Genomic DNA, 21,213 nt, shown 5'->3' on the forward strand with positions numbered 1-21,213 from the left:
ACGTTTCCAGAACTTGAATTTCTGGCCCTTCTGGATTCAGCCGACCAGCGCTGCACTCGCCTAGTCTTTATTCTCCTGTCCATCAACAGACACAATGGCTTGCTCGCTAAAGCCGTCCTGGTGAGGGAGAGCATGGAAGAGAGACTGTTGTTGTGAACTTGCTTTTGTATAGAGTTTACACGCTCGTAATGGTATGAACCATTTATTGGGCACCTACTGTGTTCCTGGCCTCGTTCCGGATGCTGGGTTCTCACGGTCACTCTTAACCCGGCATAACTGAGCCGGAGGAGCCTCCGGTAGTAGAAGGATCCTCCGGTAATAATTTACGAGCATGCTCATACCTGTGCACACTTTCTGCCCCGACTCCTCCGCGTTGCAAGGCTTCCTCCGGACGTCCCCAGGAGCTCAAGGAGGCACAGGTCCGGAAGGCTACACGCAGCTGGGACGCTCCAGTTGAGCTGCATTGCTCAAGAAGCAAACACGACGCTCAATAAAGCTTCTGGCTCTTTTAAAATCGGATCTGGATGAGAATGCGCCCCCCCCCAAAGTAGGCTCATATAATTGAATCCTTGGTCCCCATTAGTGTACTGTTTAGGAAAAATTGGGAGGTGTGGACTTGTTAGAGGAGGGGTCCACACCAGGCCCAGTCTCACAATCTCTGCCCCTACATTATAGATAAGATGTGAGCTCCCAGCTACCGCTCTTACTAGAGGCTGCCTGCTACCATGTTCCCCGCCAGGGTGGTCATAAACTAATCTGAAACTGGAAGCAGCCCCCCCCCACCCCCCCAACCCCCAACCCCCCCACCCCCTGGTTAAATGCTTCCCTTGATTCATTGCCTTGGTTAAGGTGTCTTCTCACAGCAAGAGAACAGTAACTAAAACAGGGTCCCACTTACTATCAAAGACAGTAGGGAACCTTTGGGTGTGTGAACACATACATGCCCAGCTTCCTGGTTCCTGGAGCAAGTGCACTCCTCAGGGAGGCCCCAGAATGAGCCTCTGGCTTTGTGTGCACAGAGTCCAAAATACAAGGTGGATGGTTCCCCGCATCCCACGGGACTACAGGCTTGGCTGGAAGTGAGTGTGTCATTTCTCAGACCCACAGCTGACCAAGTGTTCCAAGCTGTACCTGCTGGAACTGCAGGAACAGGCCTTTCCCACTGCCACCTGTGCACAGGCCGCCTCCACCTGACTGGCCTCTATAGAGAGGTGCTCAGGTGGCTTTGCTACCTGGATTTCTTCCTTCAACAGTCAGGTCCAAGGTCACATCCTCTGAAACTTGCTAATTCTTTCCCCACCTACCTCCTTTCTGACTCCTCCCAATGAAACAGCTTCTTTCTTGGCCACCGCCTCCAACGTGTGGCTCTTTTATTCTCTGTACTAAGCCACCTGAAGCAATCAGCACAACGGATGCCCGGCAGTATAGATACGTGTACAGGTTTCTACTGTGTGTTCTACTCACAACACACAGAACTGGATTCTCATCTGATACATACTGCATGTTTAAACGTATTGAGCCATCATTTGATGTGTAAGAACTCCATCTTACAGAGAAGCTCCTTAAGCTCAGGAAATAGCAATTCAGTGGCCCCAGGAAGTTCCTGAAACTGACCAGATTCATCTCATTCCTCCCTCTCCCCTAGGGAGCACCCTAGGAGGGTGCAGGGGGAAGACAGCCATCTATCCACAGCCAATAAGGGGACCCAGGGAGGACCAAGCCCTGCAGATACTTTAATCCAACATCCAAGTCAGTAAGAGAGTACCTTTTATTATTCATGCCACCACGAAGGTGGCTCTAGGTGTCACAGAAAGGTCTTCAAATTCCAGAAGATCTAAGTTTTGTTAGTAACAAACACAGAAGAATTGTATTGATGTGTTGGAGAGCTGAAGACTGAAGAACTTGTGGGCAGATTTAAAAAATAGGTTCATTCCTGTCCTCTCACCCCAGGGACAAGTTTCCATTTACCCAAAGGCCAAGACCAGAAGGTCAGCTGGTAGGAATGACTGAGACTTTTAACACCTTGCTCTCTCTGTACTTCTGTCTCACCCTCAGCTCATTGTCTCCATCGGTTCGACAGGGACCGTGTCTAGCTTAAGAGCCACCTCTGGCCTGGCCTCTGCCTGCTCTTTCCTCATACAGTCCCCAGTAGTGACTGCTCAACTGGAACAGAGGTCGGAGGAGTTGGCTCCAAATGTCTGCACACTAGGACTCCTGCCTCCTTCCCGTGACCTCTGCTTCAACTACAAAGAAACAGAGGAGAGTTAAGAACTGAGAAAGAGAGGAGGAGGTCCTCAGGGTTGAACACTACGCTGTCATCCTCTGGGATATGGAAAGCGCCCCCTCTCCTCCAACGCTGACCTCTTACAGCTGGGGTTGGCAACCTGCCTGGCTGGCCTTGGTTAGGCTCGCAGGAGTCTCATCTTTTATTCTGACTATAATAAGACAGATGGAAGGGAGAAGCCATCCAGGCAAAGAGAGGGAGCAGAGGCATGGAGATGAGGGGTGTGAAGGCAGGCTGTTCAGATGCGCCCTGAGGGGAACAGCTCTGTGTCCAGGGCATCAGAAGGCTTCAGTCCCCCCAGCCTGGGTTCAGCTTGATAAACGGACAGCTAGGCAGGAGGCAGCCTGTTGTTATTGGCAGCATCCAAGAATGAAGCAGCCTTACCCCTGCTGTTGGCCAGATGTCCCCCAAAGCGCTTGATAGGCTCCCTGAGACTAGAGTGGCCATTACTAATGTTACAGTGACTTTGACCTTATCCCCCCCAAAGCCTCATGGCTCTACCACAAGAGAGGAGCCACATCCTCGGGTACTTCCAGGGCCCATCTCACCCTCCCCCCACACAGGCAGACACCCCCCTCATCCCCTCTCATCACTCCTGAGGCATCTGCCCTTGAGCTGGGTGGAGCTCCTCTGTGCTGTGTTCTCACGGACCCTGCCCTCTTCCTGACTGTAACATTCACCACGGTTCAGGGTCACGTTTGCTTGATTGCTTCATTTCAAGGCCCCATGCTTGTTTTCATGCTTTTTTTTTTCTTTGCTTTCTTACATTCCTTTATATTTATTTATTTATTTTCTCCAATAATTTATTTATTTTTATTCACTTTACATTCTGATCACAGCCCCCCTGCCTCTTGTCCCAGTCCCACCCTTACAAGTCCCTTCCCCCCATTGCCCCTTGTCCCCTCTCCTTCTCCTCAAAGAAGGGGGGAGGGGAGCCTTGGGACCACTTTGAGACATCTAGTCCCAGCAGCACTGGGTGCATTCTCTCCCACTGAAGCTCAACCAGTCCAGGTAGGGGGAAGGGGATCCAATATCAAGGAACAGAGACCGAGACCCTGGCTCCACGTGTTAGGGGACCCGCATGAAAGCCAAGCTGAACGTTTGCTACAAACGTGTAGGGAGTCTAGGTCCAGTGCCTGCATACTTCCTTTTTGGTGGCCCAGTCTCTGTGAGCCCACATGGGCCTAGGTTAGTTCTTTATATTTATTCAGTGTGTGTGTGTGTGTGTGTGTGTTTTAAAGCCATAAGCCATACTTCTTCTATCTTGGGAATCCAGGGGATTGAACTCAGGTCATCAGGCTTGGTGGCAATCACCTTTTACCAGCTGGCTGATCCATCTCACTGCCTGGCTTAATGGTTTCTTCCTTCCTTCTTTCCTTCCTCCCTCCCTTCCTTCCTTCCCCCCTTTCCTTTGTTTGTTTGTGAGGCAGGGATCCTCTGTGTTGATGGTTTCTTACCTGCTGCCTTTCTTGGCAGCAGAGCAGGCTGTACCTCAGTGGAAACTGGGAACATCTGAAGACTGATGGCAAGAGACATTTGAGACATCCCCCTGCTGCAGAGAAGCAGATCTACCTTTGCAGGCAGGGCTGGTTCCCTTCTGTGCTTCTGTTTTCATGGGATGGAAGAGTTACAACATTGCACAATGTGCACAATGGGACTTTTGTTGTTGTTGTTGTTGTTGTTGTTGTTATGAACAAATGAACCTTTCCACTAAATTATCCGGAAGCAGAGTCATAGGTACTATGAACTCTCCATGTACTGGATGGGCAGGACAGCCAGAGAAGAAAGGGTTAACACTCTCCTGAAAGGAGCCACCCACTCCTCTCCTACTGCCTGATGAGACAGGTGGTGGGTGCAGCAGCCCTGAGGCCCAACTCTGGGCCTGCTCCTTCCAAGTTCAGACCCAGAACAGGATAAGAGTTTTGTTCCAGTACCAACCCTATAACAACAGCTGTGAGGGGCAGTGTCTCCTGTCAGCACACACACAAAGCCATGAGGCCCCAGTTCACAAAGCTAATGGGTGTGTGGCTTTGGCGTGCCAGCTCACAGGGCTTTCAGTTCATATCAGTGACATCGGCTCCCAGACTTTCCTTCAACCACCGTGTTGTGCTTGGATTGCACAATTATGCTTGACAGAGTTGCTTCATCTTAGAGGCTCCCATCAATAGCCAGAGAGGAAATTTGGTTATAAAGTGACTCTTCTTAGAAGGTCTGGGTCCCGGTGGGGAGTGCGTTCTTGGTCAGCTTCCCCAGAACCACAGAAGTCAGTTGGCATCCCCTCATTTATAGCAGCGATGATGCGACCTTTATCTCTGCTCAGAATATGAATACAAACACACCACAGAACACAGTAAAATATCCAAGAACAAACTTAAAAAGCAGACCAAACAGCCTACTAGAAGCCAAGAGAAAGACCACAGAAAGTCAAAGCCTCTAGCTCAGTAACTCCAATAGTATTTTCTTTCCTTCTCTTCTGAACAAGGGACTCCATGTTTGTGTTTTCCCACTGGGTCTGCAAACTGTATAAGTGTGGTCACCAGCAACGCATGATGTCATTGCTTAAAATGTATACACCAGAAGTGGGGAGATGGCTCACCGGATAAAATGCTTTCCGTGAAAGCATGAGAACCCAAGTTGAGACCCCCCAGAACTCAGGTGAAATAGCAAGTGTGATGCTTATGCATCTGAAGCCCCTGCCCTGGGAGAGTAGAGACAAGCAGATTCCAGGAGGCTCAATAGCCAAGCAGTATAGACAAATCAGAGAGTTCCAAGCTCACGGAGACTTTGAAGAAAAGATGGAAAAGAAATGGAAGAAAACATCCTGACACTAACCTCTGGCTTCCACACACTCAGCAGGTGGGCACACACTTGCATCAGCAGTGTGGAGCAACCAAAGTCTCCTTCATTGCTGATGGGCATAAAGTCAGTCTTTACAAGACAGCGCAGCAGTTTCTTACAAAGTCATGAAAACATCTACCGTGGAACTTAGAAATGTTGTCCTAGATATTTACCCAATTGATACAAACTTGGTTTAGACAAAATTCTGCATACAATCATGTGTAGTGGCTTTATTCTTAAACATATCCAGTGAGAACCCAATGTCCTTTCGCTGGGAACTGGATAAACAAACTATGGTACATCTAGACAATGGCTACCGATGCACAGATAGGTGAATCACAATGCATTATGCTAAGCAAAATAAGCCAGAAGCCAGATGCGGAGATCTAACCCTGTGTACTTCTAATTATGTGATATCCAGGGACAAGCAAAATGTTTTAGAGACAGGAAAGTGATAGGTGGCTTATCAGGGCTGATGGAGGGGAAGCTGTCTGTGACTTTGGAAGGTCTTAGTGGTGATGAGAACGTTGTTTGGTTATGGTCTCGACTCAGCAGCAGCACAGTCACGGGGATGATCGTTAGTGCGTGTCAGTGATATCTTAGTTTTTAGAAAGCGCCTTGGTGTTTGCTAAGGAAAATGAGTAGCTTGTGTAGTCTTTATGCATGACAGAAATCTCAAGCAAGGGACCTCAAGTCAAAGGTGAGAGACAAAAGAGTCACAGACCCTTGCAGTGGGGGATGCTGGGAAGGGCTCTGGGATTTTGTAAGATGCTCAAGATAGGACCAGTGGAGACCAAGCTGGAGGGGGAGGCTCCTCTGAAAAGCAGCTGAAGAAGATTTTGTGGGTGAATGGGGCTTGGGGCACCTGGCAGAATCCTCAGACACTTCTCTTTCCTACCCACTGCCTTGGTCTCCAGCAGGCACACGTTGGAGAACCTCACCCTGCCTTGCCTTGGCTGTTCTGATTTTATGCCTAAAAGAATTGATTGATGTTGACAGGGAGTGATTTGCCTGTCTAATTAATACGCGAACTAATTTTTAATTTAATTTCACATCTCAGATCACTGGGTAACAAGACTGTATGATTCTCTCACTGCTACGGGCCTTGATGTGAAGTGACAGGGGAGGTGCTCTTCCCCCAGGGCCCAGCCACAGCCTCTAGATTTTTCCCATCCTGTACACAAGCAAGCCCTGGTCCCCATGAGAGTGTTTTCTATCCACACCGCCCAGCTTCTCAGTCCAGGGCTCTTAACCAGTTACTGTTCCAACAGACACTGACTTCGTGCCGACTTTGTGCTAGTCCCTAACTGGGATAGAAACTTGGGGTACCAAGAAGCTAAGACATGCCTTCCCTGCCCCTACTGCCTCTACAAATTTATCAGGCTCTCAGAGAGGATTCTCACTTGAAGTAGTAATTACAAAACCAGGTGTGGTTAAGATTGTGCCTATAATCTCAGCATGCTGGAGGCTGACACAGGAAGGTCACTGAGAGTTTAATCCAGCGTGAACTACATGAATTACATGGTGAGTTCCAGGCCAGCCTGGATAAAAGAGCAAGACCCCCCCTCTCGCTCTCTCTCTGGCTCTCTCTCTGGCTCTCTCTCTCTCTCTCTCTCTCTCTCTCTCTCTCTCTCTCTCTCTCTCTCACACACACACACACACACACACACACATCTAGCAATTAGAGAATTTGGCTTCCAGAGAGGGGCAAGAACTTCAGAGAGGAACCCAGCCCAGCCTCTGCTACTGAGTGCTTGAGGAATTTAATTGATCTCCCTTGTGCCTCCGTTCCTCAGTTTCTTTCTCTGTAAACTCTCTCTGGCCCTGTCTTTTTGCCCCATTTGTGTGTCTCGTAGACTGTCTCATATTCTAGGATCTCTCTTGAGGAATTTAATTGATCTCCCTTGTGCCTCCGTTCCTCAGTTTCTTTCTCTGTAAACTCTCTCTGGCCCTGTCTTTTTGCCCCATTTGTGTGTCTCGTAGACTGTCTCATATTCTAGGATCTCTCTTGATGTCTCCAGATGAATTCTCTGCTCCCCTCTAAGCTACACAGGGAAATTAGTTCCCAGCTCGCTCAGAAAAAGCTCAGTGATCAATTAGTAATGTCTGCCAGGGGTACAGGGACAGGGGGTGGGGTGATGAGTGGTACCAACATTCATGTCTTCTGACTCTTCTAAAGGATTTGACTAGAATATCTGGAATCTGTGAAGGGCCAAGAACTGGGGGGGGGGGGGGGGGGGAGGGGAGAGCAGGGCTGTGAAGAGGTAAGTTCCACTCAAAGATTCTTCTCTCTTTTTTTTTTTTTTTAAGAGCTGCTTTGTGAGGAGACAGGAAAATGGTCCCTATAGGTTACACAGAGCTACCCCTCTTTCAAGGGAGGCACGCAATCAGTTATCAAGCAAACACAGAGTCATGTCCAGGTAAGAGGAACACCACATACTTTCCTGCTGCCCTACTCACTCTCTGGAGCTGAGGAGAGACTCTACAGAGCTTGAAGAGTGGGAATAGAAGCAGAAAAAGTGGAGCTCACAGAGGAAGTTCATGGACTGTGGAGTACCAGTCCCTGGGCTCTGCCACTTCCTGGCTGCACGACCTTGGGCAAACTACTCAGTCTTTCTGGTCCTCGATTTCCTATTCTTTGTTCTGAGGTGCAGTAACTCATGTAGCCCTCAATATTAGAGAGCTGGTTTGCCTTAGTGTTCTAGGACTGCCGAGTATGGAAGAGATCGCATGGGGTCATTTCAGACAGTATCAAGCCGGGGAGGCACAAAATACCCCTTGGTGTGGATAGCAAACCCCATGGGGTGTTCCCTCTGCCCGGGGTCTGTCTCACTGGAAGGGGACTGAGGAAAAAAATCAGAGAATGAACCAAGTGGGACCCAGGAATGAGGAAGAGGGAGGAGGCTGTGGGAGAGAGGAGCAGGTCCACTTCCAGGAGCAAGAAGGGAGAGGGCAGAGATCCAAGGAGGGATTAATGGATTTCTCCTCGGGGGGACAGGGACCAAGGGAGGAGAGAAGCTAGAACAAGGGGAGGCTTGTCTGAGATTGCGAATTGGGCTCCTTCGTAGTCTGTCCTAAGAGGAAAGACATTCCTTTTTAAATTGCTTTTCTTGTTTTTGAATTGCACTCTGATTTAAACACTGAGACCATCCTGCTGGACCAAGTCACCTGGGCCACTTCTCTACGGTCCTAGAAGCCTAGATCTGCCTTCCTTCGGAGAGTAGCAATGGCCCAGAGGCATCAGGCTCTTCCCGTGTTCTGGCTCCTTGACAGCACACGATTGGATTTCCCTGGCACCAGTCCTTAGCAGGCACTTCCAGTGCCAGGCTTCTGTGCCCCGGTGTCATCCCTCCCACAGTTAGAGCTGCCTGTAACCAACTCCAGCTTTGTTACCACACGCACTCAGTGGGCTCTCGGGTGGGCCAGCTGCTGGGGTAAACCCGGCATGAGAGGCCCTAGTCAGGCTGGCAGGTAAAACAGCTGCAGGTAGGAACGCTGGGCTGTGAACTCTCCTATCACACAGTTCTCATTGAACCGAGCCCCCTGCCCCATGTGTCCTATCATGTCCATGGACCCCAGATGGTCACTACCTCAGCCCACAAGTCAACCTGCCCAAGACAAGCATCCTTCCTCCGTGCTGTTCAACTCCCCATGGCCCTCTCCACTTTTGCTTTCTGGAGTCCTCTTCCAAGAAGCCTGCGCTCAGCTCCTCTTCCTAGCCTGGTTCCTGCAGAGCCCAATCCAAGCCAGTCAGGCTTCCAGATGTTCCATCCCACAGCTGGCTGGGACCTGGTCTGGAGAGAAAGCACAGGTTACCTCCTCAGAGGTCACAGAGTTCATTCACAGATGGCACCCCTCCCCCAGCCCCGACATGGATCCTATGGGTTCCCAGTAGCCTGACTTGCAGCCATACTCCCCAAAAGGTCCCCAGACCTAGGAACTCTTTGCAGACTGAACAAACAGGTCAATAGCAAATACTAGACAGACACACTTTCACGGGACAGGAAAGGGGTGGGCAAGAAAAGGAGGGGGTTCCTGGGGAAGTTCTCGTTGGCCTTATATGAACCCAACAGGAGTTTGAGCCAGGGAGCACAAAGGGAACCTGTGCCCAGTCCTCCTTGCTCCTGTCTATCCCTTGGGCTGGTTCTGTGGGGCTGGAGGAGTGGCTCCTCACTGTAACAAAGGCCGGAGGGGTTCCAGGCCCTCAGTGTTGTGCAACCAAGTGGGAAAGCCGGCTCAGCCTGAGGCTGAAGCAGAGGAAATATCCCATGGTTGACTGTGCCAAGGCAATGACTGAGCCAGCCCTCTGACTTGCGGGCAGGGTGGTGGCTCTCAGAGATAAGCCAATCCCTGGGCTGCAGGTGAGGATCCCCAAGAAGCATTGTTGGGGCAGTGAGAACCATTTCTCCAAATAGGCAAGAGGGGAGGAAGGAACTCGGCAAGCCAGTATGGGAAGCCCATAGCTTCCTAGGAATACTGGGAGCCCTATTCCTCCCTGGTGTCATCCGCATTCTCCCTACATCTGGAAGAGCTCCGCGGTTGACCACCCCTCCACGACTGAGCAACACAGCAGCATGAGTCGGTCAAGGTATGTGGGCAAGATCCGGAAACGTCTGGAAGATGTCAAGAACCAGTGGACCCGGCCAGCCAGAGCTGACTTCAGTGATAATGAGAGTGCCCGGCTGGCCACAGATGCCCTCTTGGATGGTGGTCCAGAGGCTTACTGGCGTGCCCTCAGTCAGGAAGGAGAGGTAGACTTCCTGTCCTCAGCGGAGGCCCAGTACATCCAGGCCCGGGCCAAGGAGCCCCCTGATGCCCCCGATCCTGCCGGAGGGGCTGAGTCAGGACCCAGAGGACTGGACTCCTGCTCTTTACAATCAGGTACCTACTTCCCTGTGGCTTCGGAAGGCAGTGAGCCAGCTCTGCTGCACACCTGGACTTTGGCTGAGAAGCCCTACCTGAAGGAAAAGTCCAGTGCCACCGTCTACTTCCAAATGGACAAACACAACAACATCAGAGACTTGGTCCGCCGCTGCATCTCCCGGGCCAGCCAGGTACCCACGCAGAGCTCTGCCTAGTGCTGTGCGGGATGGTGCCGGGACTGATTAGACAGGGCTAGGGGCTTGCGTGCTGTTTTCACAGGCTTGCCCAGGAGCACAGACTCCTGATCCCTAAACAACCTGGGTCCTGCGCCACTAGCACCTATCCCTGGCACTATAGTCTCTCATGTGGGAAGAATAAATCCCTTCCTTGGCTCCCCAACTCCTTTTTCCTACTGCTTGCCACTCAACCCCGAGTCCCCTGCAGATTCTCAAGACTCTGGTCTCTGGCTTCAGGACTTTGGAGACTCTGCCTGGCCCTGAACCATTCCTGCTTTTCACTCCGGTTCGTGCTTCCAGATGAAGGGGCGTGGGGACTTCACTAGGACATATCCTTGTCCTTTTGTCCTCTCAGCCTCTATTTAGATCTGGTTGCCCACAGGTCACCCTGTAGCCCCTGTGTCAGGCAGCTCTATTGAAGCAGAAAGCGAGGCAGGGAGGGGGATCAGAGAAAATTCCCCTCTCCCCGGACAGCCCGTGTTTTACTTAGACTCTGGAAAGTCCTTCAGACCAGGGCCTCAGCTGACAGGACCTCAGGCATTGGGGCCGATGGGGCAGGAGTTCCCAGTGCCTCTGCATGTCTGCCGTGGTTGCCAGTGTCAACTGGGGGCTGGATAGAGAGGGTTACTCTCTACTATCTCTTCTTTCCCAAGTACACAGGGTTGTGGGTACCCATCCCTCTTTCCTGAAACTGCAGAGGGGCAAGGGAGAGAAAGTGAACTCCAAGGAGGAGAGAAATCTGTCATCCAGGGTTGGGGGTGTGGCTCTGTGGTAGAGGGCTTGTTTAGCATAGACGCCCCCAGTTCAATCCCCAGTATGGGAGGGAGGGACACCATAAAGACCTCTCTCTCTCTCTCTCTCTCTGTCTCTGTCTCTGTCTCTGTCTGTCTCTCTCTCTCTCTCTCTCTCTCTCTCTCTCTCTCTCTGTGTGTGTGTGTGTGTGTGTGTGTGTGTGTGTGTGTGTGTGTTGGTCTCTGTCTCATAAAGCACACATTGATTTTTGTGTTCACTCCTGGCTATGGTCCTGGGCTCATGACTGGATCCCCTCCCAGGGTCACAACATTTATGCAATTCTAAAGGTTTTGGGAAAGCCACCAAGACTGGGGACTTGGAGGACTGTGGGGAAGCAGAGTTCTGGGAATTTAAGTAGAAGGTGGCGTTGGGTGGAGCTACTGTGTGGCAGGGCTGCTTGGGAACTGGTACTTCATGACATGATGGCCCAGAAGGGGCCAGGCAGACTGTCAGGAGGGCTACCCTGTGACATCTCAGGCAAGTGCCTTGACCTTCTGGGGCACAGCCGCCATGATGAACTGAGATTCCTTTTGGTCTATTGCTAAGTGTACTAGCTCTGCTCTCTTGAGGATGGGGCCAGTGCACAGGGATTCCTTGGCTACAGCCCTGACTCCAAGGCCAGTGCAACACCCTGGAAAGTAGCCAAGGTTAGCTGGGAAGTCCAGCTTCCTGTATGAGTCTCCCTGCTTCCATCTCCCCATGTGACAGGGTATCCCCACCCAAGCCCCACTGATGTCCTTTGTATGACACAACATTTGATTTTAGGACACTTGAAAATCAGAAGGTTTTACCTAAAAGTGTGGACTTCTGGGTCTACTTAGCAGGTAGGAAGATCTGTGTCCTCTGGAGCAAGTTTTAGTTACCTCTTTGACTGGGTCCCTTCTGCCACAGTTCCCTAAATCTCCCTGTTGGCCTGAGCCTACTGAAGCTTCACCCATTTTTATTGCCTACTAGACACCTGCAGGCTGACTTTGTTATATCCTTCAGACACGCAAAGCTTGTATGAGTGTACATGCCAATAACACACACAAAGAGAAAGACAGAGACAGAGACAAAGACAGAGAGACGGGTAGGCAGGCAAATGGAGACAGGCAAGCAGACAGAGACAGAGAAAAAGACAGAAACAGACAGAGCAGACAGAAAGGGGCAGGCAGACAGACAGATACATAGACAAGAAGGTTCGGGCTGTCTGTTCCCACAGAGAAGATGGCAGGGTTGGATCCAGCCACCCTGGATCTATGCTGTCATAGAAGAAGGTGATAAGAAAAGGGAAGGAAATTGGCTAGAGCTCCCCCATGTTCTATAAGGGCAGCCCCTGAGAGGAAAGGGAGGCAGGCTCAGGAGCAGCCTGACAAGTCCTCTCTAGAGCATTCCCCACCCTAAGAAGCAAGATCTGCCTTCCTTCCCTTCAAGCTGAATTCCCTCACTCCACCCAGCCCAACATAGCAATGCAAAACTGAGATCTCCCTGCCTTGGGGAAGCCTCTGTCAGCTGCCTCCCCCCATAGGAGGGGATTGGAGTATGCTGTGGGTCAAGCTTCAGGTGGTTCAGGGTTCAAGCTCAGTACCTGGAAGACTGTGACTAAGGCCAGCTGCTGAGAAGCGGCTTCTCAGTTGACAGTCAGAGGCTGAGTAAGAGTTTGCCAGGCAGAGGAGGAAAGGAGAATTCCAGGTAGAGAGAAACCAAGTGCAAAGGTCAGGATGGTGTGTGCGGGGGGGGGGGGGGGGGGGGGGGGGGGGGGGCGTGTCCGAGAGGTGGGGAGACGCCACCATCTATCTATCCAGTGGGACCCCAAGGTGTTGGGAGGTCAAAGATGGAGGCTGCAAGGCCAGCAACTGTGTGTGCCTTGTACATTGGATGTAAGAGTGAGACTAGCATTTCCCCAGTTGGGTCACAAGACCCTGAGGGTCCCCAAGACTTCCTAGTGGTTCTGTGATGCTCTGCTTTTTCTGAGCTCTTATCTGCATTGTTGTTCCCCTTGACATAGGATCTCACGTAGTTTCTGATCATCCTGTCCTTACCTCCCAAGCACCGGGGTTACAGGCATGCCCCACCACACCCAGTTTACACACTGCTAGGACTTGAACATGGGACTTCCTGCATACCAGGTGGTCGCTCTATCAATGGACTACATCTTAATACCCCCCCCAAACGATTATTTTCTATGCTTCTAACTCACAGCACGGTGCAGCAGACTGATGTAGGATATAGGAGAAACTACAGTGCTCTGTGGAGGCACACTATGTGTGTGTGTGTGTAAAGTTTACTAGGTAAATTCAGGGCCCATAGGGAAACTGAGGAAGAGATAAAGTAAGGTTGTATTCCTGGCAGGGAAACAGAACTGAAATGTTTCTTTTAATTCTAGAATATTCCTTCTTTACCCTTCTTCCCTCAGGTTGTCGTTGTATACAGACAGACTGATTGACAAAAAGACAGTAAGAGTTCTTGTGGGTGTGGAGCAGGATGCTGAGGGTGTGGGTTTCCAGACTGGGGCATAGGTAGCTCTGACCACATTCCTGTCCTGTGGTTATGGAAAGCTGTCTGCACTACCGATCCCCCGGCTTCACCCTGGGAAGCTGGGGACTGGTATGGAGGAAGTCACGTGAGACAAGCCTGGAGCTGACCGATAGTAGATGCTCATCGAACCTTTGCTGTGGTTACTGTTTGGTGGCTTAGAACAGGAATGTATTCTCAGACAGTTCTGGAAGCCAAAACGATACAATGATGGTACCTGCTGGGCCATACTGTTTCCAATGGTAGTTCTAATGCAGTATGGGTCCCATAGCTCAAGAGCAACTTCTCCATTGTCCCCTCCTTTGCACAGATAATCCCCATCAGCTAAGTAGTCAACCCACACAGGGCCCAGACACCTCCTTAGCCCGCCCATGAGATGAGGTGTTCTCTTCCCTTGCTACCTCCCAGTTGTTAGTGCTTTCCAAACAAACAAAGCAGAAAACATTGTCACAGGGCATATTGACACCTGCTTGTAATCCCAGCACTTGGAGGCTGAAGTGGAAAGACTGCAAGTCAATGCTTGCCTTGGCTGCACACTGAGATTCAAAGCAAAATGAAACAAAGTAGCCATGCTCACACACGGACATATTATTCCTAAAACCTTGAAACAATGTTGTTATATCTGTGCTAGTTACTTGTTCTCAATGCTATGAGAAAACACCCCTGAGAAGTCTCAAAAGTTCTACAACCTCCCCTAAACTCCCCACGATCTTGGTGAGCTAGTGTCCAAGCTTAGGAGCCTGTGGGGGACATTTCACCGGTACAACATCTAACATAGAAGAAAAAACTCTCCATGCCCCTCCTGTCATGACTACCGTCTGTGGCAGTTACAGTGGAGGATGACAATTGGGTTATCTTGCTTTTTTTTTCTTCTTTTCATTTCATTCGTTACTATTACACATTTGTTGAACACTGACTATCCAGCTTCCGACCACAAATGTACCAACCGGGTCTTGCCATTTGGACACAATCATCATAATGATCTTTTTAAATGACTTCCTAATAATGGAGTTGTCAACATACTGCAACTTAGGTGTTCAAAAGGGGAATCATTAAATCCAAACAAACTAAAGGAGATTTGTAGAAAGGTCAGAGGTAGCTTGGCACAGGGGTATACCCCCACAATCCCAACACTCAGGGAGCTTCAGGTATGGCTGGATCCAGGTGTTCATGTACTTCCATGCCCACTGCCTGGTGGTGCTTTCAGGGTGACTTGACTTTTGTGCATGCTTTCCACAAGGAACAGCACACTGGGTACCAGGATCTGTAGCTCATCAACTACTAACTAAGCAACTGGACGATAAACCAAAACATCTCCTTTTCTCAAGAGTTCCAACAAATGATCTGGGGAAGCCCTCATTAGAACAATTCGGATGCTGTAACCATCTCTGGACCAGTCTCTGCAGCCAGGGAGGGATGCAGTGTTGCCGTTGCTCTGGCCTTGGTCTCCTGCTGTGCCTGTGCCCCTGGTTGCCAGTAGCTCCATCCAAATTGCACTGAGTAGAAAAGAAAGAGGATCCATTCAAATCTAACTGGGGTGCTGTTGACAGATAGAGAAGGAATGGAAATCTGGGAGGCAGGCACACCTCGCCTTTGTGGGACATCTCAGCGAGGTTCTGAGGACACTGATGATACAGAGGCTGCTGGGACATCAAGACTCCTCCATCCCACCGGGATGCAGCTCTCTTTGATCTAGTTTGAATATGGTTCTTCCACATGGGAGGTTGGTGTATATGAAGACTCCAGGGCAGGGGCGGGGCATCATTAGGGGCCAGTGTGATGGCTCAGCTGCCAACCCTAAGAACTTGAGTTCAGTCCCTGAGAGTCACATAGAGGCAGGAGAGAAACAGCTCCACAAATTGTCCCCTGATCTCTATGTTCAAAGGCACAAGCTACCTGCCTCTGTGCTACCCCGCCTCTGTGTGTGTGTGTGTGAGAGAGAGAGAGAGAGAGAGAGAGAGAGAGAGACAGAGACAGAGACAGAGACAGAGACAGAGACACAGAGAGAGAGAGAGAGAGAGAGAGAGAGAGAGAGAGAGACAGAGACAGAGACAGAGACAGAGACAGAGACACACAGAGAGACACACAGAGAGACACACAGAGAGAAACAAATACAATTTAAAAGATTAAGAACACACACACACAAAAAAAGTGATCCCATGTGCCTTCTATCTCCAAATGGCAGGGAATACCGTTCAGTTTTCTTTCCTCTGAGTCTGCTAAGTTGCCTGTTTGTTTTGCTTTCACCTCTCTGCTGTCCTCTTGCTCTTTCTCCTCAACACTTCTCACTTCAACTCAACACAGAGGCAAAGACTTGCCTAGTCTGGTACAGCGGGGCCAAGAGAGGAGCAGGCCCTCCCCTTTGGCTCTTCCTTCCCCTTCCTCTAATCCTGCCTGGTCAGACCCTCCCCTATCCTAGCCAATCCCCTCCCTCTGAGGCCCACTGCCATTTAGAAGTTTCAGCTGCGACTGGTCGCGCTGCCCTGACTTCTTTGGTAATGGAGTCCTCTCTCCTGGCCCAGGTCCTGGCCATTCTGATGGATGTGTTCACGGATGTGGAGGTCCTTTGTGACATTCTAGAGGCAGCCAACAAGCGCGGGGTATTCGTCTGTGTGCTTCTGGACCAGGGCGGTGTGAAGCTCTTCCAGGAGATGTGTGACAAAGTCCAGATCTCTGATATTCATCTCAAGGTAGGGGTTCAGTGACAGTTCTAGGGATATTCTACATCCATCAGATAGGACAGTGGTAGCTAATACCCCATCTCAATATCTCAGTATCTCAAAGAAGTCACTTTTTTGCTCATATTCCCACACAGGCCAACCAGCCCCCTTCCATCTTATGCTATACTATAAGGAGTATGTAGCTTATGAAACAGTGATGATGGAAAAGAGGGTAGAGAATTTGGAAGGATATTGTTAGACTCTGACCCGGATGAGATGTCCACTATTTCCACCTATAATCCCTTGACCTTGGTGGAATGGATGGAAAGGCCTCTACAGGCCTTTGACGTTTCAGAGTGCTGCCACTAAGCTACAGCTTTCTTTCCTTTGTTCAGTTTTGAAAACTGATACAAAATTGATACACCCATCCGCACAGCGCCACCCAATGGACCAGTAAGGTGTGTGTTTTGAGGGCAGGATGATGGTGGTGCCTGCCTTTCATCCCACCATTTGGGAGGCAGAGGCAGGCAGATCTCTGTGACTTCAAGCCCAGCCTGGTCGACACAGTGAGTTCCAGGGCAGCCAGAGCAGATACTGAGACCTTGTCTTTAAAAACAAAACCAAACAAACAAAAAGAGAGAGAACGATGTGTTGTGAACACCCTGAGCCCAACAAGAAGCTGGTGCTCTTAGTTTAACTGGAACGTCCCCTAACATGCTCACTCAAGCACACACATTTCCCTCTTCTGGCGGGAAGAAAAGAAGCAGAGAGATAGGAATTTAACTAGTCATACAAACTTGAGAGCATCGAGTCGAGGTCAAGAGGAAAAATCATTCATCCTTTACATGCATGGGTCTAGCTGAACAGCTGATGTGTGGCCCTCTGGGTTCCTCTGCCACCCCACCTCCAGCTCAGACACATCATCAGATTCCAAAAACAAAAAACAAAAACAAAACCCTCCTCCACACTGATGGGAGGCAGCAGAGTTCAGGCATCCCTCCTGATGCCCCTGTCTACAGCCAGTCACTTGAGGTCTGCCTAGAATTCTCTGGGTCTCTATCCCTCCACAAAGGGTCATTTAAATAGAATGAGAACATCGATCGGAGCAGGCCTCGCCTTCAAGGGCCACACCTGTAGCGCACTGGATGTGTCCTCTTGCCACTGAGATGTTGGAGGGAGCTTCGGGAGGAATTGGAGGATCCTCCCAGAGCCTGGTGGCCATGGACAGACACTACTTGGAGCCTGGCCATATTCCACAGCCATTGGCTATAACCTAAAGTAAATCTCCGCACAACCCCTGCTTTGCCATTTCTACACTCTTGCATTGGAAGCCATTTGAGGCATGGACACCAGATGCTGCCAGGGAGACCAAGATCTAAACAGCGTTAGAATTGGGGTTGTCAACACATTTTGTCTCAAAATGGTCCAGGATCCATGGGGCCCTCACAACACTATCTCCTCTTGTTATACTTGGCCAGCTCTCTGAACAGCTTACGATAAGGAGTTCACATCACTAAGGCTACCTACGGACTTGCTCCTCCCACACTAATGCAGACTCTTTGTGGCCCATGGAAGCCTAGACTAGGGGCTTATTGGACCATCAAGTCCTTGTCTTTTTTTTAATTTACTGTTTTCTTTTTGTTGGAATTCTTTTTTTTTTTTTTTTTTTTTTTTTTTGGTTTTTTGAGACAGGGTTTCTCTGTATAGCCCTGGCTGTCCTGGAACTCACTTTGTAGACCAGGCTGGCCTCGAACTCAGAAATCCTCCTGCCTCTGCCTCCCAAGTGCTGGGATTAAAGGCGTGTGCCACCATGCCCAGTTTTGTTGGAATTCTACTTTTTCTTTCCCTCATCGCCATCTATTGCTGGAGCAATGGGGGAAAAAAAAAAAAACTTGAAAAACTAAGCCAACAAAAAATGTAAATGATACAAAATCTCTCCAAGCTTAGATAAAACCTTCGTGAGCATCCTTCCAATTTCCTATGCAAATTGTCTCCGCGTGTTTGGGCTACTGTGGCAGACTGTCACAGACCAGGTGGCGTATAAGCAACTGTGATCTATTTCTCACAGTTCTGGAGCCAGAGAGATCTAAGATGTCTGCAAATTCGGTGTTTGGTGAGACTCTCTGCCTTGTGTGTAAATGACGGTCTTACTGCATCTTTGCATGGCATGCAGAATGAGGGAGCTCTGTCACACAGGGCCCCCAACCCCTTTCTGGGATCCCACCCTCCTGAGCTGATTACCTCCAAAGCCCAGCCTCCCAGAACCACTGCACCAGAGACTATGTCTCAACATAGAATTGGGGGTGCATGTTCAGCCGTAGCGCGAGTGTTTATCAGTAAATACCCAGTTAGTAAGTGACGCCCTCACTTTGCTTCCCCAGAACATCTCCATCAGGAGTGTGGAAGGGGAGGTGTATTGTGCCAAATCAGGCAGGAAATTTGCCGGCCAAATCCAAGAGAAGTTCATCATCTCAGACTGGAGGTTTGTCTTATCCGGATCATACAGGTGAGTACTGGTTTCGTCTGCTCTCCAGGCTTCCGGGCAGTGATGGGCTAAGTGGGGTACCAGCTGGATGATGGCTGCTCCCACCACCCCCAGAGCTCCCGGCTCTTCTTTCTGTCCACAGCTAGAGCTCACCAAATAAACGAAGCCAGAAGTGAGAAATGTGGCCCCTTCCTGCCACTGAAATTGGGCATAGACTTCTTTTTACTCTCTCCGGCCTCTTAGGAATTGTTATAAAACAGTAGATTTGCTTTTAACTTTTTTCTTTTGTATGTGTGAGTGAACACGCATGTGTGTACAGTTAGAGGAGTAAGTTATGGAGGTCCAAGGCTGTTGTGTCTTCTCCCTGGCTCTCCACCTTAGCTGCTGAGACAGGGTCTCCCAGTATTCAGCAACGGTTACAGTGGCTGGCCAGCGAGTACCATGGATCTTGCTGTCTCCGCCCTCCCTATGAAGGTTTACCCACACACACGACCATGCCTGGCTCTTTCACGTGGTGCAAGGGATCCTAAGTAACTTCCTCATAGTAGGCTGTTTACCAACTGAGCTGATTCCCCTTTCAAACTTTTATTATTTTAATACAACCAATGTACTGAGATGTATTGATTCACACACGGTTCACCTACTGAATGTGCAGGTCAGTTCTCCTTGGCTTATTCCCAGCATTGCTTAGCCATCAACATCACAGTCATCTGTCCTCATAAGAAACCCCATTCCTATTGGCGGCCCCTCCCAGATCCACTTATCCAGAAACCAGTTAGAAACTGGTTCACTGGGTAACCACACATCTACTTCCTGTCTCGGTGGGTTAGCCTCATGTAGACTCTTTGCAGGAGTAGAGCTACAGATGTGGTCTCCTGAGACTGGCTTCTTTCGCTGAGTATGATGTTTTCATGGCGTGTGGTATGGGCATACCACATTTTGTTCTTCCACTCTGCAGTGGATGCAGTGAATTGGGGTTGTTCCCACTTTTCAAACTTTGTGAATAATTCAGGCTTACCAGTTTTTGTGGAGTTATTTGTAATTCTCTTGAGTGTGTTCCTAGTGATACAATTGCTGGGTACTAATTTGGGGTTTCTATTTGTGATGAACTGATGGAGATTCATTCTGAAGGAGCTGTCTCATGTGGGTTTCTCCAATGTCTGAAGGCCCCATTTTCTCTGATCTTGAGCAATGTCTGTTACTGGTTAGCCCTCTGTTCCAGCCATCCTGGACACACACACTCTCTCTTTGTCGTTTGATTTGCACTTTCCCGAGGGCTGAGAATGTTGGTGCCATGTGCTAGCTGGCCCTTTGCATGCCTTCTTTAGAGATTCCATTTGATTTAAAACACGTCAAGACTTGGACACTAAATGTCTGGCTATCCATCTAATCCAATGAAGCTGAAGAATCAGAGATGCCCTTTGCAGCCAAGCGAAGGCCACCGCTAGGAGCCTGCTAGACCCTCAGGCAAGGACAAGTGAGTGCAAAGGGAAATGTGGGAGAAAATGTAAAAGATGAGCCTGAGTTTTCTTCGGCTTATTTATGCATGTTAGGACAAATCTTACTTTTCATGACATCGATACCACTAAGATTCACATAATAGCTCATTCGACTTGTGTAGCTATAACAAAAATACTGTGAGTTGGGTAGCTTATAAATAATATAAATTTATGTCTCACAGTCTTGTAGGCTAGAAAGTCCAGGGTCAAACTGGTAACCAATGTAGTGCCTAACAAGGACCTATTTTCTGGCTCTCAGACTATTGTCTTTTTTTATAAGTAGCCTTTGATACCTATCATCTAGACAAAACCAAAACTGTCAGACGTAAATCTTTACTGACAAGACTGTTGATTACTATCCCAAACATCTGTCTCCTATCTCATCTTCAGCCCCAGATTATAGAGAAAAGAGGAACAAAATCTATCATTCTAAATTAGTCCAGCCCCTCTGTAAAGTGGTCGCCCCTTTGTCAAGTAGCCTGCCCCTCTGTCAGTCAGGTGGTCTGCCCCTCTGTCAGTCAGGTGATCTGCCCCTCTGTCAATCAGGTGGTCTGCCCCTCTGTCAGGTGATCTGCCCCTCTGTCAGTCAGGTGGTCTGCCCCTCTGTCAGTCAGGTGATCTGCCCCTCTGTCAGTCAGGTGGTCTGCCTCTCTGTCAGTCAGGTGGTCTGCCCCTCTGTCAGTCAGGTGGTCTGCCCCTCTGTCAGTCAGGTGGTCTGTCCCTCTCTGTCAGGTGGTCTGCCCCTCTGTCGGGTACTCTGCCTTGTCTCTGAGATTCTGCTTCTCCTCAAGTTTTCTCTCTGTATAGTGGGAGGGAAGGCTCCCATTCATCAAGGCCACTGAGTTTTGCATTCAGCTTGGGCCTGACGTTTGATGCATAGATAGAAAGTTACCTCAGAAAAAAGTATTATCAGGGTGTGGGTGGGTATCAGTCACATACAGATTCCTTCCTACAGAATGAAGTACAAATGCATGTTTATAATTGAATTTTACAAAAGAAATAGAAAGGAAAGGAGAGGCCAGGGGAGGGGAGGCCAGGGGAG

General features: G+C 49.6%; 1 protein-coding gene across 1 annotated transcript in view; it reads left to right on the forward strand.

Annotated features, from left to right (window-relative positions):
• Nucleotides 1-9,696: 9,696 nt before the first annotated feature.
• The window catches only part of Fam83a (family with sequence similarity 83 member A), a 23,447-nt gene continuing 11,930 nt past the window's right edge, over nt 9,697-21,213 (forward strand). The window contains exons 1-3 of the mRNA XM_021184300.1: nt 9,697-10,176; nt 16,050-16,217; nt 18,569-18,693. Of these exons, the coding sequence (XP_021039959.1) occupies nt 9,697-10,176; nt 16,050-16,217; nt 18,569-18,693 (773 nt within the window). The remainder of the gene's footprint in view (nt 10,177-16,049; nt 16,218-18,568; nt 18,694-21,213) is intronic.

The sequence above is a fragment of the Mus caroli genome, chromosome 15 (assembly GCF_900094665.2).
Source record: "Mus caroli chromosome 15, CAROLI_EIJ_v1.1, whole genome shotgun sequence".
Taxonomy (NCBI): domain Eukaryota; kingdom Metazoa; phylum Chordata; class Mammalia; order Rodentia; family Muridae; genus Mus; species Mus caroli.